Consider the following 19,367-nt stretch of genomic DNA (forward strand, 5'->3'; position numbering starts at 1 on the left):
TCTTGTTATGACCCTGATGGATTGGTTGCTACTGAGTTTATGAAAAATGAAATACGTTACTTTTCTGAGAAGCTTTAACTATGTATTTTCCATTCCTATTTAGGACAGGAATGCCTGACACTTATTAAGCGGTTAGAATCTAGCCTACTGCTCACCTAATTCAAAGACTAGAGAATGAAGGAAAAAAGACGATTGTTCAATGTAGCTTTTTTTTTTCTAACAAGTAGCATTTGCCATGCTTTGTAGACTTTTGAAGGCAACACCAACTATGACACGCCTGAACTGCGGACTTTTGAACCTGTAACAACGAGATTCATCCGTGTCTATCCTGAGAGAGCCACACACGGAGGACTGGGGCTGCGAATGGAGCTGCTGGGCTGTGAACTCGAAGGTAATTGCTCTGCCAGAGATGAATACACCCTATTATTTTCATAAATACATTCTCTACTTGGACTGCTGCTGAACAGTGCTGTGTCTGCACACTCAGCGTATCGGACTTTCACTTCTGCGGCTGCCATTAGTGCTGTTTCTTGGCCTAATCAGTTTGTTCTCTTCAGACATCTGAATATGCAAAGGCACAAATGTTATTCTTTCTCCCATACCTTGCTTGAATCACAGTGATAGTCTCCACATGGTTCTCTGTTGCCTTAAGCAGATTTATGATTATACTTTCAAGAAGCATAGAGCTATTAGGAAAGAATAAAGACGGGAAGTTAAATTTTATGTTACCATGATACAACCCTGGAAGAGATGTTTTCTGAGAATGCAGAGCTTTGCACTAAATATAGCAATTATGTCTGTTATTCCTTCAAAGGCTGTGAAAATCATACCAGACATTATGGTAGCCAATGATTACTTGGCTAGACAGTGTCTGTGCTGTTCCTTTAGGGGTGTAATGGAGACCTCTTTATTCCTTACCGAGCTTTACTTTTGCAACAGTGTAGGAGATGGAAGACCAGGAAAAGCAAAGTTTAGACATTTATCTTTGGACTGTGACATGAAGTCAAGCTTTAATTCTTGTTCTATAAACAATAATTATTTAACTTCATAGATGACTACAGATAACACTAAGTGAATTTCACAGTTTCATCTGGTGGATGATGGTATAGTGGCATGGCTTATAAACAACACAGCTTAACAATACACAGAACAACAAACAATGTTATGCAGTGTTTTGTATGATAGCTTGTATAGAAGTAGTTGAACAGGCTCCCAAGATGAATGGAACTGATTGCTCTGCCTCCATTTCTTTCTCACCATTTCTCTCTCAAGGTAGCAAAGTGGGAGGCATTTGCTGTGAGAATTTGAGTTCTGTGTTGATTTTTTAGTGAAGGCCAGATTGGATAATTATGCTTTTTACTTGGCCCGGAAAGTGGGGAGGTTGGAAATACTTCTTAATTCCTGCAGGAAGCCCTCATTTCCTGTGGGAATACTTAGTTCCTGCAGACTATTGTGCTACTTGCTCAGAAAAAAGAAAACCCATCGCTTGCCTTATATAAAGTCACAACCTGCTGATAAAGTCCTTCAGCCACAGAGTTTCTGTAGCCACCTAGATATTAAAAGTGAGTCCATGGACCACCTTACAAAAACATGCTGCTCAATGAGATGGAGGAACCAAAGAGGAGATTGACCAGGCAAAACACCTTTGCTTCTAGGCACACTGCAACAGCAAGTACAGTTTTTCAGTGGGACACATCTTCCTGCATTTATCTTTCTGCTATAGTATACTTTTAAAGCTGCTCACCTGTAGGTCACCCATAGAGAGGTGAGGTCAAATCCCATTTACCTGTGGGAGAAACATAATAAGAAATCTTTGTTGTATAACTGTATCTTAAGGAGGGAGTTGAATGAAGATAAGTCACTTGAGATTTATTGAGCAAGAAAGGAGCTGAGATGAGAAAAGAAGCATAGAAGTAGGCACAGACAGGAGCAGAAATCAGCTCTCCAACAGTAATGAGCAAGGGGAAGTTTTGTGTGCTTGAAGCATCCCATGGGGCTTATATGAAATGATGGCAGAGATGTAGGCAAGCTTCAGGCTATGCAGGGGCACGAAGATCAAAATAAGAAACTCAACTGGATGTGGAAAGCTAGAAGAAGGTCCCAGAGGGGTTTTCAAAGCAATGTGGGGAACAAATGCTCTCTGCATAATTCATAATACGTACAGAACTGCTTCTGTAACTAGGGATAGATTGCACCTGTAAAGCATAGGTCCAGGTCCTAAAGAGCCATGTTTCATTCCAGAATATAGCTACTAAAGAAACTACAGTCCCTCCTGACATTTTCAGGCCAAAAAGTCATTGCATGTGATTTTATGTGGCCAGGAGGCTCTGGGGGACTTGGTAAAAGGCAAAGAAGAATGTGAAAAAGGGATGCATTATTTCATAGCTTATAATGAGAGGAAAAGATTGTTAATGAAAATAACAGTAGGTTAGAATAGACAAAAGCCTGGATCACACTCCCAGAGTGATTATAATAAGCCAAGGAACTATACGTGCAGCATGAAACATAAACCTAAACATAACACCAAGTATCTTCATTCAGATTTTCCAGATGTGGTATATTTTGCAGATACTGAGGTATAGATATATTTGCTCAAGCTTTTAACTCTAATAACAAAGGTCAGACTTTTATTGGTTATACAGCAGCTACCGGAAAGTCATCACCAGTGAGATGCAGGCAGGTGGCCAGGAGGGATAACTGACATCACTGGTGTCTTATTTATAACTTCAATGAAAACAAAAGACACTCCTTCTAGATCTCCTTATTGAGCACAAAGTGATTCTACATCACACTGCCTTCCTGCCACTGTTACTGGGACTCTACTCAGATGTTTCCTCTCTCACATGTGCTCTGCAGAGAGGTCTTCAGCAATGTGGTGAATGCTGGAAAATTGCCACTTTAGGCATGCACCCCCCCTGGCTCTTCTGTACAGGCCTAATCACAGAGATTTTGGTCTGCAACAAAATGATGGGGTTTCTACCTCACCACACCTCCAAAAACTCCCATTCTGCCTTGCCAGGCTTTCACCTGTTGTTAGCTCCTTTGTTGGTAGGAACAACAAATACTCATCAGCCAGTTGAGAGGCCATCAGGCTCTTTTACTGCCCAACTCTGCTCAGCCCTTGAGCTCAGACATTGCAGAGTACCTCAGTGCAAGGAGGCAGAACAGATATATCCCATTGCAAAGAAATACTAACTAACCTGCAAAGTAAAGTTCCTTCGTTCCTGAGATATAGGTGAAGACAGCACATGGTGCTCATCAGAATTTTCTTGCCAATTGTGTGGGGATTCTCTAGCACGTTTTAACTGAATGACTCGATTTTGTTTCAGCTCCCACCGCTGTCCCTACCATTTCTGAAGGCAAACCCGTGGATGAATGTGATGATGACCAGGCAAACTGTCACAGTGGCACAGGTGATGACTACCAACTGACAGGTGCAGAAACCATCCTCATTTCATTGCAGCTTCACTGTAGCTCATATCCATCACCAGTTACCAGCTAAATGTTTGCACTGATTTAATCACTCAACATAAATGGACATTGGTATGCAGTTCATATTGTCAGTGCTGTCAAAACATAGGCATCTGCCTTTTACATATGACAATACTTTTGATTGTTTTCTCAGCTATGTAATTTTTGAAGCAAATAATAGTGCCTAGCTGGAAGAGAGGGCAATTTTTTTAAGTAGGAATTGTGTCTAATCAAATGTCCTAATCAAACTTTCTCTTATTAAGCAAAAAGCTGGACAAACCTTTTTAGGTTTCTTGTCTGAGACTGAAGAACTAGAAATGAAATATTGTTAAGGTTCAAGATATGTGTATGCTTCCAAACCTAAAATTTAGGATAGGACTCAAATCTCAGTGCCAAACCTTTCCCAGGAAAAAAAAAAGAATAAAATAAAATAGAATTAGTTCATCAAAGCATACTCACACACAGAGTGCCAGATGCATTTCCATGAGCTTCCCCACTAACACTGCATTACAGCCACAGAGAGAGTGATGTTCTCCAAGCTGCCATCAGTAGCAGAAAGATCAGAGGGAGACACACAACACATTGCACAGAATCACTGTCCTTCTGAGAGACCTGACAATGCAGCACTAAATTTTTGATCTCTTCTTGGAGGTCACTTGCTCCACAAAGCTCTGGGCCTGTTTGATGAGATCTTCCTGTAGCAGATCTATACACCTACAGTAATTGAGCTTATTTTTGGACACAGTGACACAAGTTATTTCATCACTGCACCTTAGTATGCTTATCTAATAAATGTTTATTGCTTCTTATGTCCATGATATAAAATAGCATTAAAATCTGGCAATAGCTGTCCAAGAGGATATTGGGAAAACTTAGGTAAGAGATTGGCTTTTTAAAGGTGCCAAGTAGACCATCCAACAGCAGACATAAATGAAAGTGCTGTTTCAGCATCAAACCCTTTCTGGGCTTTGTCAATGTCTTCTGTAAATTCATGTTGCAAATCACAAACTGAAAAACAGTTCTTGAGTGGAAAAGGCACTGCACGGTCACTGGCCCTGCTTTTCAAATCAGTGTCCCACATGAATCTTATTCTTTTTGAAAACATCCATTCAGGGAGTCTGATAAAATTGTCAGTATTGTGTTAAGGCAGCTCAGAAAGCTTTCAATGTTACTAAGCATTGTAATTTATTCATTTTTCTGAAAGGCAAGAAAGTCAGGAAACACTGGGGCTTCTTGCAAAGCCCTACACTGTGAGGGCTGGCTTGCAAAGCCAAGTAAGTAGAGAAGTATTTCACATAGATGGAGGCTTGTATAGATCTGTCTCCTTCCCCTGACACAGCCTGGACACTGCAGGAACACTGCATTGTGCTTATGGTGTTACTTGTAACACTAAAATGCACAGAAGTGCTTTTACCGATAATTTCTATGCAGATATTCTTTTATTCCTCCAAAATGCTTGGAAGGGAAGTATGCAAATCTCAGGCCCCATTAAGAATAGCAGGGCAGGGCAGAGAGGGTTTTGTCAGTGCTTTACCCTTTTTTATCCTCTCCTGGTGCAAGTGTGGCAGCCGTGTTCTCATGGGTGAGACAGTTAAGAGTTGCTTCCCTGACAGCACTTGCACATATGTGAGTATCACAATGAAGACTCCCTTGCAATTAACTGTAATTGTGCTATAGGCCGGATTCCTTCCTGCTCTATTTGGACCCCATACAGAGCTACTCTATTTGTGTGGCTTATAGCATTTCGCATCAGATCATTCTCACCAACATAAAGCTGATATAGCTTGGGCATTCATTCTCATTGGAAGCCATCATAGTCATCCTTTCTATAATGCTTTAAGCATTTGCTTCCTGTAGAAAAGAAAAGCCATTGACTGGTAATCAGCAGCCCGCTGTGCGTTTATAATTGTGCTAATTTACTTTTTGTTTCCTTTATCAATATGAAGCTTGCTTTAAAAAGTCAAGTATTTTAAAAATACCAGCTAGTGAGCTTAGGAGAGGTTTATGACCCCACTCACCTCCTGTTCATTTGCCTGAAGAAGAAGACAAAGGAGAAATCCTCAATTCCTCCTGCTTTTTGAGACAGAAGTGAAACCTGCCTTTGACTATAGCCTGAAGTTTGGCAATTCCCAAGCTTGTGAGCTGGTCTCACAGTGGAGCTATGAAACAACACACAGGGAGGACCCAACATGCAGGAGCTAGAGGACCTCATGTCTCTGATACGAGAAACATGTCAAGGGTGAATGCACAAACTGGTGACTGTTAGGAGTCCCTGACTTCCCATGTAATCTGGAGCAAATCAGTGTCTATAAAACAAGGATGGCCACTGGGACATGGCGAGGATTGATTAGTTGGCATTTGCAAGGACTCCTAAGATATACAACTTTATTAATGATGAGTTCTTGTTTTTTGGTAAAGGAAACCAGATCTTCAATGTCATATTTTCATGCCTAAGCTCACATACTCAGTTACCTATATGTCTAATACAGACAGTAATATTTCAGATTTATATATAGGATATTCCCAATGACTGCTGTGTCCTTGTTGTGTCCCATGTATCATGATACACATAATTTCTTTTCCAGGTGGTACTACATTGCTGAATACAGAAAAGCCAACAGTAATAGACAATACATTACAACCAGGTAAAAAAATAGATTTTCTTATTAAAAAACATAATAAATTCCGTACCTAAATTTCATGCCAGAGAAAAAATAATGAATTGCAGCACTTCCTGACTTCCCATTCCATAGAAGTCTCTGAAGTAAAGAAGCATCTGGTCTCTCAGCTCTGTACAGTAAATATTTTATTCCTTTCATCCACATGTAGAAACAGCAGAGAACAAGATTTCCTTTTGCATCAGCAAATGCCAAATGCTGACAAAATTAAACTAACTTAATCACACTGCGCTTAACATGCCATGTTTAAATGTGGCTTGTCAGTGACACAAAGTATGTTTGCAAACACCAGGAAAACAAAAACAGAGCCACACAGGCCCCTTACTATTAATGTCCATGGTTTTACAAAACTGAGGCAAGTAAAGTTTGCCAGTTTCCTTCACCAGGGAGCTGGCAGTTTTACAATATTGTTTTCTAGCAAGTTTTTTCAAAATGGGGTTACATGAACTGCTACCATGAGCTTGAAAAGGAAAATAGAAGTTGTCACTGGCAGCAAGTCATTTTTATTTAATCAATACAATAACTAGCAGCTTTTAAAATCCTTGGTTTGCTGCTTCCACAGATTTCATACCACTTTTTAATATTCTGTACAATTTACTGTGACTGGGGGAAAGATTAGATTTGGGCAGAAAACCCAAACTCCAAAAACTGTGAGCACTGTTTTAAAATGCTTTGCATTCATAATTGTGGAGCAATAAAGAGGTCAGTTTTCAGTTACTCCCATTCCCTCCATTAAAGCACAGGCAGGCACAGTCTTGCAAGTGATTTATTAACAGGGTGGCTAAGTGTTTATCATTGTTTCCTCAACCATATGACACAATCCTCTCACTTCAAGTGAAAAAAAGGCACTAATAATGAAAAAGTTTCCTAACGGACACTGATGTTTTTGACCTGATTAAGAGATAGACCTGATTTATCTCAAGCACTGTTCTCAGCTTCTGCGTTCTGATATTGCAGAGGCAAATGCTTTTACTTCCCTCAAAATTTGTCTCCAGGGTCATCCAGTTGGCTTAGTCAGCACACACTATATCTAGCTCTGCCCTGCTTTATGAGCAGAGGGAGATCATGGAGTACTGGTGTAGTGAGAAATGTGATGGCAGACTGGCCCACCCTTGTGGGACACCTCTCCTCCACACAGCTCTTCCATAGCCAGCATTGCTGAAGGGCTGGAGGGCTGCTGGTGGGCCACAGTTTGGAAAGGTGTGGGGGATGCAAAGGAAGAAAGGGTTCTGTGCAGTGGTTTTAGAGTAAAACATTTTAAGTTTATGTCTGAAATGATCTTTCAGCTTTCTAATTGCTAAAATGAAGGATTTTTTCACAGGCTTTTTTTACTGTCTTCTTGCATTTAAACAAATTACACATTCATAAAGTACCTCTGTGCAATGCAGTTTTCATCCCTCCTCCCCAGTGCCAGTTTCATTTGCAGGTTTTGTTTAATCCCCTTGGCATGGGTGGGACTCTCCTGTAACAGACAGACTATTTCTGCCAGAGATTAAGATCCTCATTTTCTCTCCTTACTTCCCTTCTGCACCACCTTTGCCTGTGATGAGCCAAGTTTTTTTCTCTGCTAAAGGAGTCTCTGAGGTTCCCTTCAGAGCATGCCAATATTACTTCCCTGCATTGTGCTGGTAGGAACTGTTTCCTTCCAGGGAATAAGGGACAAGTTCACATCCCAGACTCCAGGCTCCCACATGGCAGCGCATTACAAAGATCATAGATAGGGATCAGTCAGATGCTAATAAATAGGAATAAGATTTCCAGAATTCCCAGTTTAAGACATAAAGGTTTCCAGCTGCTTCATAATCCCTCAATGAAAATCAGCCAGAATACTCCCAAAAAGGGACAAGACAGAAATTGCTCTCAACATGGGAAAACCCTCACCGCATGAAAGTGGTGTAAGCATTTCCTTCTGCTGAAGGGGCATGGCTGGACCTGGCTGGCACGATGAAGCACATCAGAGCCAGGGGGCATGCAGCTGGGAGCAAGAGTCTGCTATGGCAGTCATGGATAGCTTAGTTTAAACTGGCCTTGAAGTTACACAGCTGATCAGGGTTTCCCCTGGCCCTCAGCTTTCTGAAGGTAAGTGCACTCCAGATCTTTCAGCTATTCTAAAGCTGAATAAAGTACAAATTTAACATGCCAAGCACTAAGCCTTCAGCTTCAGCCTTAATTCCTTCTAAGGGCTGGTTTACCTTAAGATGCTAGTACACCTCAAGGTAAATGACAAACTCCAAGCTAAAGAGCTATTCCAGATCACTTGCCAATTGCAGACTTCAGCAGGTAGCACTGCACAAGCTACCGCGTGCTGGTGCTGGCCACATCAGCTTGTCCCACAGTGACTAGGGACAGAGATTTACCAGCCCTTTCAGTAACAGCACAGGTACTTCCACAAGAGTTGCTAACACCATGTATCACTGCCTTTCTTCCTGCATTTAAGCCTGCAAACACCCCTAATCTTGTTATTCCAGACTAACAGCTTGTGTGTGTCAAAGCCTGAGATTATCCTATTCCAACCAGCTTTCATACGCTACAGAAACAGTTAAAAGCAAATAGCTGGAAAGCCTTGATGTATAAGCAAGCTTTCCATCAAGGAGACTTTTACAGTTCATTTCAAGGGGAGTGAATTGTAAGAAAATAAAGAAGAATCATGATTTCAAACTGTTAAAAATGTTTAGAGGTTTGGAATTTTTTTAAGATAGGGTCTACTTTCCTCCTCAAAGCTAAAAAGATGCCTTTAACAAGTCAGTCAAGGTAAATAACCTTCAGGCCTCAATCCTAAAACTCACCAACATCTGATCTTTACAAATGCATCTTTTTCTGTTCCAAAGGACTATTTGAAATGCTTGGCTCTTAGCCGTTTACATACAGAGTAAGCTGTTCATTTACGTTATGTGCTCTCAGCATGTAAGCTCAGTCCTTTTGTAAAGCAGACTCTTAGAAAAGTATTTTGTTTTTCACACATGTAATAGCTATTGCAGAAAAATGTAACTAAGACATAGTGAGGTTAAAATGTATGCTAAGAAATCATTTAAAGGTATAAGTATGATTCTCATTTATGGCAGGACAACTTTGCATCAATAAGGGGATATTAAAGCAGTTATAATTTACTATCATTTAAGACAATTCTGTGCTGCCAGCGTAAGTCACATAGGAAGGTGAAATGCAAATATGTATCAGACCAAATATATTACTTTGAAGTGATCCAAATTATGTTTGTAATTTCCCATTTTAATGTTGATTTACCCTTTGGCAAAACCATCCTATAGAGAATTTTCATAGCATCTTTAATGCCATCATGCTCCTTCTTGCCTCTTGTTGGAGGAGTTATAAAAATATGTCAAAGTCTGTGGGCCATGAAAGATTAATGGACTTGGAAGAAACTCACTCAACTAGATTTTCGAATTACTTTCTTGTTCATGTGCAGTAATGGCTCCAGATGTGAGCAAGATGTGGTCAAGAAATACAGCTGTTGGTTATTGTTTGAGAGGATAAATCTGTTTTAATTCAGTATCACGTACCCTACATTTTGAAAAAGGCATATGGGTTTTCATCATGCCTCTCTCTCAAATTCTCATCTGAGCTGCTGCTATTTGATTACATAATAGCTGGTTTTCTTCATCTCTCAATACACACAAATACAGAGATCAATCACCTACAGGCAGGACAATTATCCTAGCAGGGTAATGGGCCAGTGCTGCAGAGGGAGCCCACCAAATGCTAGTCTCCCTACTTTCCTTCCGCCAGGGCTGCCAAGCTATAGTTTAAGGACAAAGAAGAGGACAGATTGCTTGTAGCTTACAGTGAGCTACTGTAACAGCACCCTGGGAATTTTAATAGAAATTTTGAACGCTTTGTCTTTTGCTGGAGCAGATCCATTGTCCAGACGACTAATGAACCTACCCTGATGCTACAAGTGTCTATTATTAATTGGCTAGCAGGTCTATTTTTTAGTTTTTATGGGTCCCTGGGTGGAGCATTGGAAGAGACATAAGAATAGACAATAAGAGATGGCATATTTAAGGAGCCCATAAAATAAGAGCACTCTGAAATTCCTTGCCTTCGACCTTCAATCCCATGGCTGTGATTGTCTAAGGAATATATTGACGCAAACACTTTTAAGAAAACAATAGAAACCAAGCAAGAAATAGCTAACTGAGAGCAGGTGAGTGCTCAAATTCTGCTCAGTTTCAGGGGATTCTCATGAACTTCTGCATGGAAAAGTTCACTTCTATGCTACAGCATGCTATCTCTCAGTCCAAAGCCAAAGAACACTGGCATGGTCAAAGCATACCGGACCTAGGCTCTTTGCCAGTTTCCTGAACTAGATATATTTCAAATGGAAGTGTAAGAAATTCCTGATTAGATGGTGCTGTGAAATTTATCCCTGTTTTAAAACTATCCTTCTAATCCCAATGTGCAGAGCTGGCTTCAGACCATGAACCAAAAGACTTGTCATTCCCTCCATTTTAGAATTAACAATTTAATTCTGGATTTTTTCTTTATCCATTTCAGTGTCCAGTTCTCTTTGAATTGTGTTCAGCCTTAGCAGCATTTGAGGGAGGGAAATATCAGTCACATCATATGACTTTTTTTTCTCCTTTGATCCACATTGAACTTCACTGGATATCTCACAGTTTTATGAAATGGAGAAAACAGAATAGTGTAATCTTCCTTCTCTGGATTCTTCACCCATTTACATACTTCTGCTGTGTCTTCTGCTATTTATTTTTATTCAGAGTTGAACAATACCAGTCCTTTCAATCTCTTTGTACTATGTGCTCATTTATGCTGTGTGATATCTTCAGATTTATGTGATCTGTCTACCACTGTTCTCCTTTCTTGTGGTTTGAATACCACAAAGGTTATCACTAGCATTGCATGATATAATCCTTTGGGATTAACAAGATTAATTTTGTTTTACGCTTTCTAAGACCTTTTCTAAAGTTCTGTTTCATGGCTCTGATGTCAAAGCCATGCAATATAGCTCTCCTAGGCCTCCTTGACAATGAAAGACTATTTTTCACAAACTTAAAAACCTTTAATTCTTTTCAATGTCATTCTGGTTCTTTAAAATATCCCCTTGATTTTCAGATGTCCCCTTTTGGGCAAGATGCCTTTGATCATGGCCCCATTGTCTAGAAAAAAATACACTGAAGAAAGAAACATAATGGATTGCCTTTCTGCACTCATGTGTGCACAGGCGGAGTTCTGCCTCTTCAGCGTTTTGAGGCCAAAGAGAGATTATTCACCATGATCTGCCCTTTTCCTAGAGAGGGCCAGGTCCTCCAGGAAACATGTTTTCTCCATATTGAATTCCCTTTCCAGACATTATCTGTTTAATTCATTTGTTTCCAGCTAGCATTCCATATTTGTGACAATGTGGAGTAGACCCCACTGGAGGCCAGCGGGAGGGAGGGGGGAGGCAGGCAGGATGGGGTAGATGAAAGGAAGGAACAAAGAATGAGTGCTTAGTGAGGAGAAATGCCACAGCACAGCCACGGAACTAACAGGCAGAGGAGAAGGGCAGGAGATGCTGTGGGCTCAGACCTCTCTGATGACAGAAAGACGTTTTGTAGGGGCCAGAGGGGAGAGGTCATAGCAGATGCAATGCACAAATCCAGTGAGTGGAGCTAAAACAGTGACCAGGAGCAAGAAGTCACCAAACAAGGACACAATAGGCAAGGAGAGAAGGATAGATGAACTCTTTTTACAGTCATTCTGTCTCAACCTCCTCACCTGAGGTTTTGTTTGTGTTGATAAAATGATCATTCTAGTTTACTTTTCATTAAAATCTGGGTTGTGAGTTCAAAAGCCTTTCCAGTTTTCCCTGCAGAGCTCACTATGTAGCGGAGGTCTTTGCCTCTTCAGACCATAAGAGCTCCACCTCAAAGCCACAGGTCCCAACACATTTCCCATATTTCTCCGTATTTTCCCACAATAAACAAAACACATTCTAAGGCTGCATTATCTTTCCTGGCTTTTTTTTTTTTTTTAATTTTAGTAATGGGCAAGAAACAGTTCTTCCCTCAGAGCTGATACTGGTGGGAGCACAAAGTCCTTTGTTCTTAGTCCATACTTGCACAAAGCATCTCATTAAAGTAAACCTAAGTTATTCCTTTAATAAGGCATGATTAATGCCTGAGAAAAGACTTAGGGATTTGGTCACATTGCTGTGGTAAGGGTATTGCTCTCCTGGGAATTGTCCTTGATCAAGGTGAGGTAAAAGTTCATACCAACAGGGTAGGAACCAAAAGCCCAAAAGATTTCAAACTGCTTCTGAAAACAAGAAGTGCAAGGGATTTATGTGATATCTTTGTATAATCTTTCCATTCAAATTCCAAGTTCTACTGAAGAAAATAAGCTACTATGTATTAAACCTTTGGGCAGAATTGAAGAGAAGCTGAAAACAAGATATGATCTCATTCTGACCATAATACCAGACTTCCCTTGTTTTACGTGAAGCTTGTTTTGAAGTTTATTTTGAGTTCATTTGGCAATCAGCCACATTTGCCCCTTTTCTGTCTCAATTTGTTCATTTCAATGCTGCCATCTTGTGGACTTACTTAACTGTCTAAGATGCTGAAATAAGTTCCTTGCTGAAGCCACATGCTATGTATTTAACCAGAAATCGTTTTCTGACAAGGACATTCCATTAGTGTTTCTTCCCTTTCTTATTATTGTCCAGATCTTATGTTGAGTTGTTGCAAAATGTTGCATTGTTATGGTACAAATAAATATTGACAATCAGAAAATTCATGTGATAAGAAAGCCAGAGCTTTCTTTTTGAGTCATTTATGTTACAGCACAGTTATCAGCTAATGTGGCGAAATCAGAAGAACTAATCTAGCCACAAAAATCCCAAAATATGGGTCATAAAGAAACAAGAAACAAGCATATAATTTACTAGAAATAGTCATTCTTCATCTGTTTCCCAGCACAGCTAGTCTTATTGTGGCTTCTCAATTCCAACAAGGAACAGTTCTGTTAATGGTCAAATGCATGCATTTAGTTTTGAAGTACAAAATCCAAATTATGCAATTAATAACTGCATTTCATCTCTTCTTTAACTCTTTCCTTGTAGAGCTGCCACTATACAACTTCAACTGTGCCTTTGGCTGGGGATCCCAAAAGACTTTGTGCCACTGGGAACATGACAACCAGGTGGATTTAAAGTGGGCAATCCTGACCAGCAAAACTGGGCCAATTCAAGACCACACAGGTAATCATGAGTTCATGATTTAGATGGTTTACGTGGGAAGAGGTTGTTCTGTTTAATACCAACATGCCCTCCAAAACCACAGGCATTTGAATTATACCTAAGACATGTAGAATCACGAGGATGATTCTCTAGGCAACCTCATCTGTTATATGTAGTCACAACTGACCATAACTGTATTCTGTGATTCTGTGATTCTGTTTTCTGTTGTGAAATAGAGATCATTTATTGTCAGCAATTGAAGATATTCCCTTGCCTATGGATAACTATCAGTCTGAGGCAGAAAAAAAATCTGAATGACCAATATTCTGCCAAAATCACTTATCAAGTGATACAGTCATGAACAGACCTCACATTATTCCTGTTTGTGGTTACAAGAACTGTCCACTACAGAAAGGTACTATAAGTGAAATTTCCCAGATGGACAAATTTCCATGCCCTCCTCCTCTCCAGCAGGAGTTATAGCTTGCAGGGTTATAGCCTGCTATCCCTTCGCTCATGCACAGTTTTTCCAGAAATATCACCCTGGGAAATCGGTTGGTTTTGTGGTATCTAACTCATGGCTCTGCATAATTAGGCAATAAATACGCTGCTGGCTAGTGGAGAAGGAAGGGCATTATGTGACCTGCACAGCTTCTTGCTTTAGTGCTCTCACTTGCATATGTGCAGATTAATCAAATGTGTTGAGATGAATCTCCCTTCCCACTTCTGCAATCCTTTTGCCTAATGAGAATGACAAGGAAATTAGACAAAATTGGACTTTTTAAATTCTGAGACACTTTCAATTGAATCTTAAGACAAGTACAGTAGTTTCAGGAAAAAAAAAAACACCTTATAATACTTTGACTATAAATGGCATTGTACAAATAAATGGCATCAAATTAACTAAATGCAGTTAGCTGGAGTGAAGGCTGTAATGGTGGAAAAATTGATGTAGAGTAAAGTGAAATGGCTCAGTAGGATCTGACATTGAAAGGAGGTTAAAAGCTATGTTAGCCAGAGACTGACAAAATCTAAAAGGCATGCATAAGTAAAGCCCTAATTAAGACAATGAAGACAGAGTCCCTGACCCAGCACTGCAATAATATTCTGGAAATGAGAGCTATCTGCACTTTGCCATGAAGGATTATAGAAAGGCTGAACCTGTCTTCAATCAAGAGATGAAGAAATTATATTCTTCAAATGAGTTTTTGTTGTTTCCACTGAGCCCTGCTAGTGCAGACTTACTTGTTCCATTAGCTGTAGCTTCAGTAAATCTTACAGGCAGCCTCTTTTTCTCCCTATTGCACTAACTTCCAATATTTTCCAAAATTTTCCTTCAACGCTAAGGGTATCTGCACCTGCCAGGTTTGCCATTCACCTGCCAGCAGGTACAGAATGAATGGGGGTGGGTGTGAATGCAGACCATGAGCAGTTTGGATGGCACTGATGTCTCAAACAAGCCCCTCAATGTCATTGCTATGCAGCAAGGCTACCCTATATATTGGGAGAATGAGCAACTCCTAGGCACACCTTTCTCTCAGTTGTACATGCATAAAACTGAAGTGCCACGGAACTGATCTTCAACAGCAATTGCTTTAAGGCAGCAGGGTACACTGTATGTCACTTCAAATTATACGTGTTATGATTAAATCTGACCAGAGTTAGGTCTTCCAACTGAGACAGCCATCCTAATGCTGTGATTATCTTCATTTTTAACTCCCTTTGGATTTCCCTATCACTACTCTCTGAGGATATTTGCAGGTGTTGTGCTGCTCTCTGCATAGTCATAAAGCTGGAAACAACACATAGGCATAAGCACTCCGGGCAAAGAATATGGACAAGTTATTACTGCAGTAAGATAAAAAAAAGGGAAAAAAAATGCAAGCATATTTTTTGGGACAGTTTAACATCATCTTCCCCTATACAATTTTTATCAAAGAACAGACACTTCCACACACGTATTGGCCAGGATACCTGTTACACCTCTGACAGCCCACAGAAAAATCAAAACAAAAGTCCTTGTGTCATGTTAGAAGAAATATTTGTCTTTCACACTTGTTAGGCTCATTCTTTCCAGTTCCTATGTTTAAGCCACTCCTCTTTGTTCCTGGTTCACCTTTACTACCCTGTCCTTGTTATGCTTCCCAGAGTAGAAGTGCTCATCTTCCATTCTTCCGTGGCACATTGCAATCCAGCAAGTCTCAATTCAAGAATATCTTGTATAAGCAAAGATCAATGGTGAAAACACACCTTCCAAAATATTTTATTTTGCCTCTTTGTACTTTTAAAGATCGGTATAAACAGATATATGTATACTTATTTCACCAGTTGAGGAACAGTATTTCTTATTCTCCTTCCTGCTTTCAAAATAACTTTGTACCAATGCCAGTAAATGCTGTCTCCATCCTTTTGTATGAGTGCATTCCACACACAATCTATTCTTACACATACTGGGATGACCTTCATATTTTTCCACCATAATTGTCTGCAAAGAAGCTGTTCAAAAGCTGACGGGAACAGTTGTCTGGCTGGTGTAAATCAGAAGCACTTCTCTGTAGTCAGTACTTTACATAGAAATTTTCTGTTACCAAACTAATCACACTCCCATGTGCTTCTGTTCCCGCATGATTAAGCAAGTCATTTTCCAAGTGTACTAGGTGTTCAGATTTCAACCTGTATAAATCCATTACACTCTTCAAAAAATATGAGCCGTAATCTCACTCTTTCAAGAAATGGCTCATAAATAAACAGACCCTAATATATTATTACAAAAATCAAGGGAACAACCATGACACCATTCGTGACTCTATCTAGGAGCCCTGTTTAGAACTCATTTCCTGATCTCTGACAATGACAGTTCAAAGCTATTTTATCCTCCAGTGTTCTTCCCATTCTAATTTCACCTTCTCACAGATTAAACAGAGATTAAAAATAGCTCTTTGCACAATTAGTATAGAGTAGGCCCCAGGGAGTTCTGTCTAGCCCACTGAACTAGGGCTGGCTGTCTTTAGGAGGTGCATGCTGACTAATGGAGCATATCCTGTCGCATCAAACATGCTTTTGCCTTCTTCCCTGAGCAAAAGCAGATGTCTTGTGTGTGCCACATAGTGAACATGTTACAGTTCGCTCTCTGCACAAATCATCCCAGTGAACAACAATGGAGACTGCCAGAAGAAATCATAAAATCACAGAATCATAGAATGGTTTGTGTTGGAAGGGACTTTTAAATTAAAGGTCATCTAAGTCCAACCCCCCTGCAGTGAGCAGAGACATATTCAAATAGATCAGGTTGCTCAGAGCCCCTTTAAACCTGACCTTGAATGTTTCCAGGGATGGGGTATCCACCACCTCTCTGGGCAACCTGTTGCAGTGTTTCATCACCCTCATTGTAATAAATTTCTTCAATCTCCCCTCTTTTAGTTTAAAACCATTACCCCTTCTCCTATTGCGACAAGCCCTGCTAGAAAGTTTGTCCCCACCTTTCTTATGAGCCTCTTTAACTTCTGAAGGATTGCAATAAGGTCTCCCCTTCTCCAGGCTGAACAACGCCAACTCTGTCAGCCTTTCCTCACAGGAGAGGTGCTCCATCCCTTGATCATTTTTTCTTTTTTGGCCCTCTCCTTATAGCACATCAACTTTCCTGAGCTTCCAAACCAACATACTTCAACTCTTGGTTTTGAGGCTTGACCCATCGGCATGGAAAGAAAGCAAAATGATTGGGGATGGTTGGGGCTTCTTAGGCAAACAAAATAAAAACTAGTGGCTGTTCCTAACACAGTCCTTCTGTCACAGTAGGAGATGGCAATTTCATTTACTCACAAGCTGACGAAAGCCAGAAAGGCAAAGTTGCCCGACTGCTCAGTCCCGTGATCTACTCACAGAACTCTGCCCACTGCATGACTTTCTGGTACCACATGTCTGGTGCACATGTCGGCACTCTGAAGATCAAGCTGCGGTATCAAAAGCCAGATGAATACGAACAGATACTCTGGACCCTGAGTGGGCATCAGGCAAACTTCTGGAAGGAAGGACGCGTTCTTCTTCACAAGTCTGTGAAACACTACCAGGTAAGTTTGGTTGGTCCTCACTGAGCTACCACAGCTGAGGCCAGTAAGACCTTGCTGGCCATGTTTTGCACACTGTAGAGGAAGATGTCACTGAAGGATTTATGTAGACAGTATTGTACCTACAGATGAGGTGCTGTTCTTATGACAGTAATAATAGTGTCATATTTCATGGTCTCTCAGCTGACAGTGATACAAGCAATTTGTTATTGAAGACCAAGTAAATAGTTTAGAAATCATTTCTCATCTGTCACAAAACTGCATTCCTGCCACAGTTTTTCTCCTGATGTAAAAGTCTTTAATGAAGTCTGACATTTTATATAAATTTACGTTTGCATATATAAGTTTATAAAGGCACGCAGTGCGGATTGGCAGGTCGCAATCAAGGTACATGTAGATGTGGCATCATGACAAGTGAAGATACGTGTTAATAAATAATTAAGATATCCTGAATGCTGCAATTGTGTGTTAACATGAAAATGGGAACATTGTCTTACTTTGCCAGGTGGTTATTGAGGGAGAAATCGGAAAAGGAACTGGAGGAATTGCTGTGGATGATATAAAAATTGACAATCATGTGGCACAAGAGGACTGCCGAAGTAAGTATGGATAGCAAGAACATCTCATCCAAACCATTTTTTGTTTTGTTTTGATTGCTGGTTTTATCTGTGAGAACGTGATAGATGACTATTGGCTATATAAGAGGTTTTGCGCTGAAAACATCCTGATCTGACCCATAACTTTGTTAACAGTAAGTGCCACTGGTGTCATCTCCGCAATCCACCAACTACAGTATTTTGGATCAGAACAAGCATCCTACTGACTTGGGTTACAGCATGTTCACGTTCTTATATCTCTCCCTGTATTTTATATTGCTGTAGTCTTTAAATTTCTCTGCTTTTCCTAAGGCTCTTTCCTGTTTTAACTGATGTTCAGAATCCAATTTAATTTCTTTGTCTCTGTTAGAATACTTAGTACCAAGCTTACTTGAATTCTGTTTTAAAGGACCAAACCCTTACAGGATACACAGATAGGGTGAAAAAGTCCCTACACTGTCCTCTGATGTCCTGCAATTCTGAGTTTGCTATGCCTCATTTGCTGTGTTCACTAGCTCCCAGACATTTGGGACCCGAAGTAGTGTTAGAACATGGCCTTTTCTACATCTGAGCCAGGCTATTCCTCAGATGCTATTTGAGTCCTTTTATTTCTGGATGGTCTTGAGTTATTCCAGTCACTGCTGATCATAGGTACATTGCATACTGCACATAATTTGGCAGCAGCAACCCCAGATAAACAAAAGCAACTGAACCCTATCCTTCGTGATGGAGATGAAGCAATGACTTTTATGTAGGAGAGGGAATAGAACTGAGAGCCCTCAGCATTAGGAAGATAAACTTATGCCATGCAAGTTGGCAATACAACTGAGAGCAATAATAGAGGGTGTTCCTCACCTTTTGTAGCTAATATCTTTTTGAGGGTAACATGACACACTTCAGCTACGTTGTAATTTCACTGCAGGGTGAGAAAACTGTACAATATCTTTTTATCACACATTCCGTCCTCTGTGGTTCATCGTATGCCACCAGAGTGAGAGCTGCCAGGAAAGAGAGGCAGGGCATCCTGCAATGTCCTCAGTGCCAAGAAGGGTGCTGGGACCACAGTGATTGTGTTTACCTGACTCCAAAATGAGAGAGGGAAGTAACTTCTTTCTTATCTCCACATGTTTTGGTTGTTCGCACCAAGTGCTGCACAAAGATTTTGGCCTGTGTGATCTGAAGCCAAATCTTGGTCTAAAGCCCAAACACAAGTGGTCTCACTGTAGTCAGTGAAACTATTCTTGTGATTAGCTATGCCTATGCTGATGAAGTGTTATGGAATTGGGCTCCAGAATTGTAAATACAATGAATGAGATGCTAATTCATCACACTGATTCTTCTTTCCCAGTCATGGAAAGTC

The 19,367-nt window shown here is 40.3% G+C and overlaps 1 protein-coding gene across 5 annotated transcripts in view; it reads left to right on the forward strand.

Moving 5' to 3' along the window:
- The window catches only part of NRP1 (neuropilin 1), a 115,439-nt gene that overhangs the window by 90,751 nt on the left and 5,321 nt on the right, over positions 1-19,367 (forward strand). For 2 of the 5 annotated variants that reach the window (XM_034068387.1, XM_034068408.1), the window contains 6 exons: positions 247-391; positions 3,330-3,434; positions 6,057-6,116; positions 13,231-13,368; positions 17,140-17,414; positions 17,917-18,010. In XM_034068387.1, coding sequence (XP_033924278.1) covers positions 247-391; positions 3,330-3,434; positions 6,057-6,116; positions 13,231-13,368; positions 17,140-17,414; positions 17,917-18,010 — 817 coding nt within the window. The remainder of the gene's footprint in view (positions 1-246; positions 392-3,329; positions 3,435-6,056; positions 6,117-13,230; positions 13,369-17,139; positions 17,415-17,916; positions 18,011-19,367) is intronic. The other 3 variants (XM_034068394.1, XM_034068399.1, XM_034068404.1) reach the window with 3 other exon arrangements.

This window comes from Melopsittacus undulatus, chromosome 1, assembly GCF_012275295.1.
Source record: "Melopsittacus undulatus isolate bMelUnd1 chromosome 1, bMelUnd1.mat.Z, whole genome shotgun sequence".
NCBI classification, from domain to species: domain Eukaryota; kingdom Metazoa; phylum Chordata; class Aves; order Psittaciformes; family Psittaculidae; genus Melopsittacus; species Melopsittacus undulatus.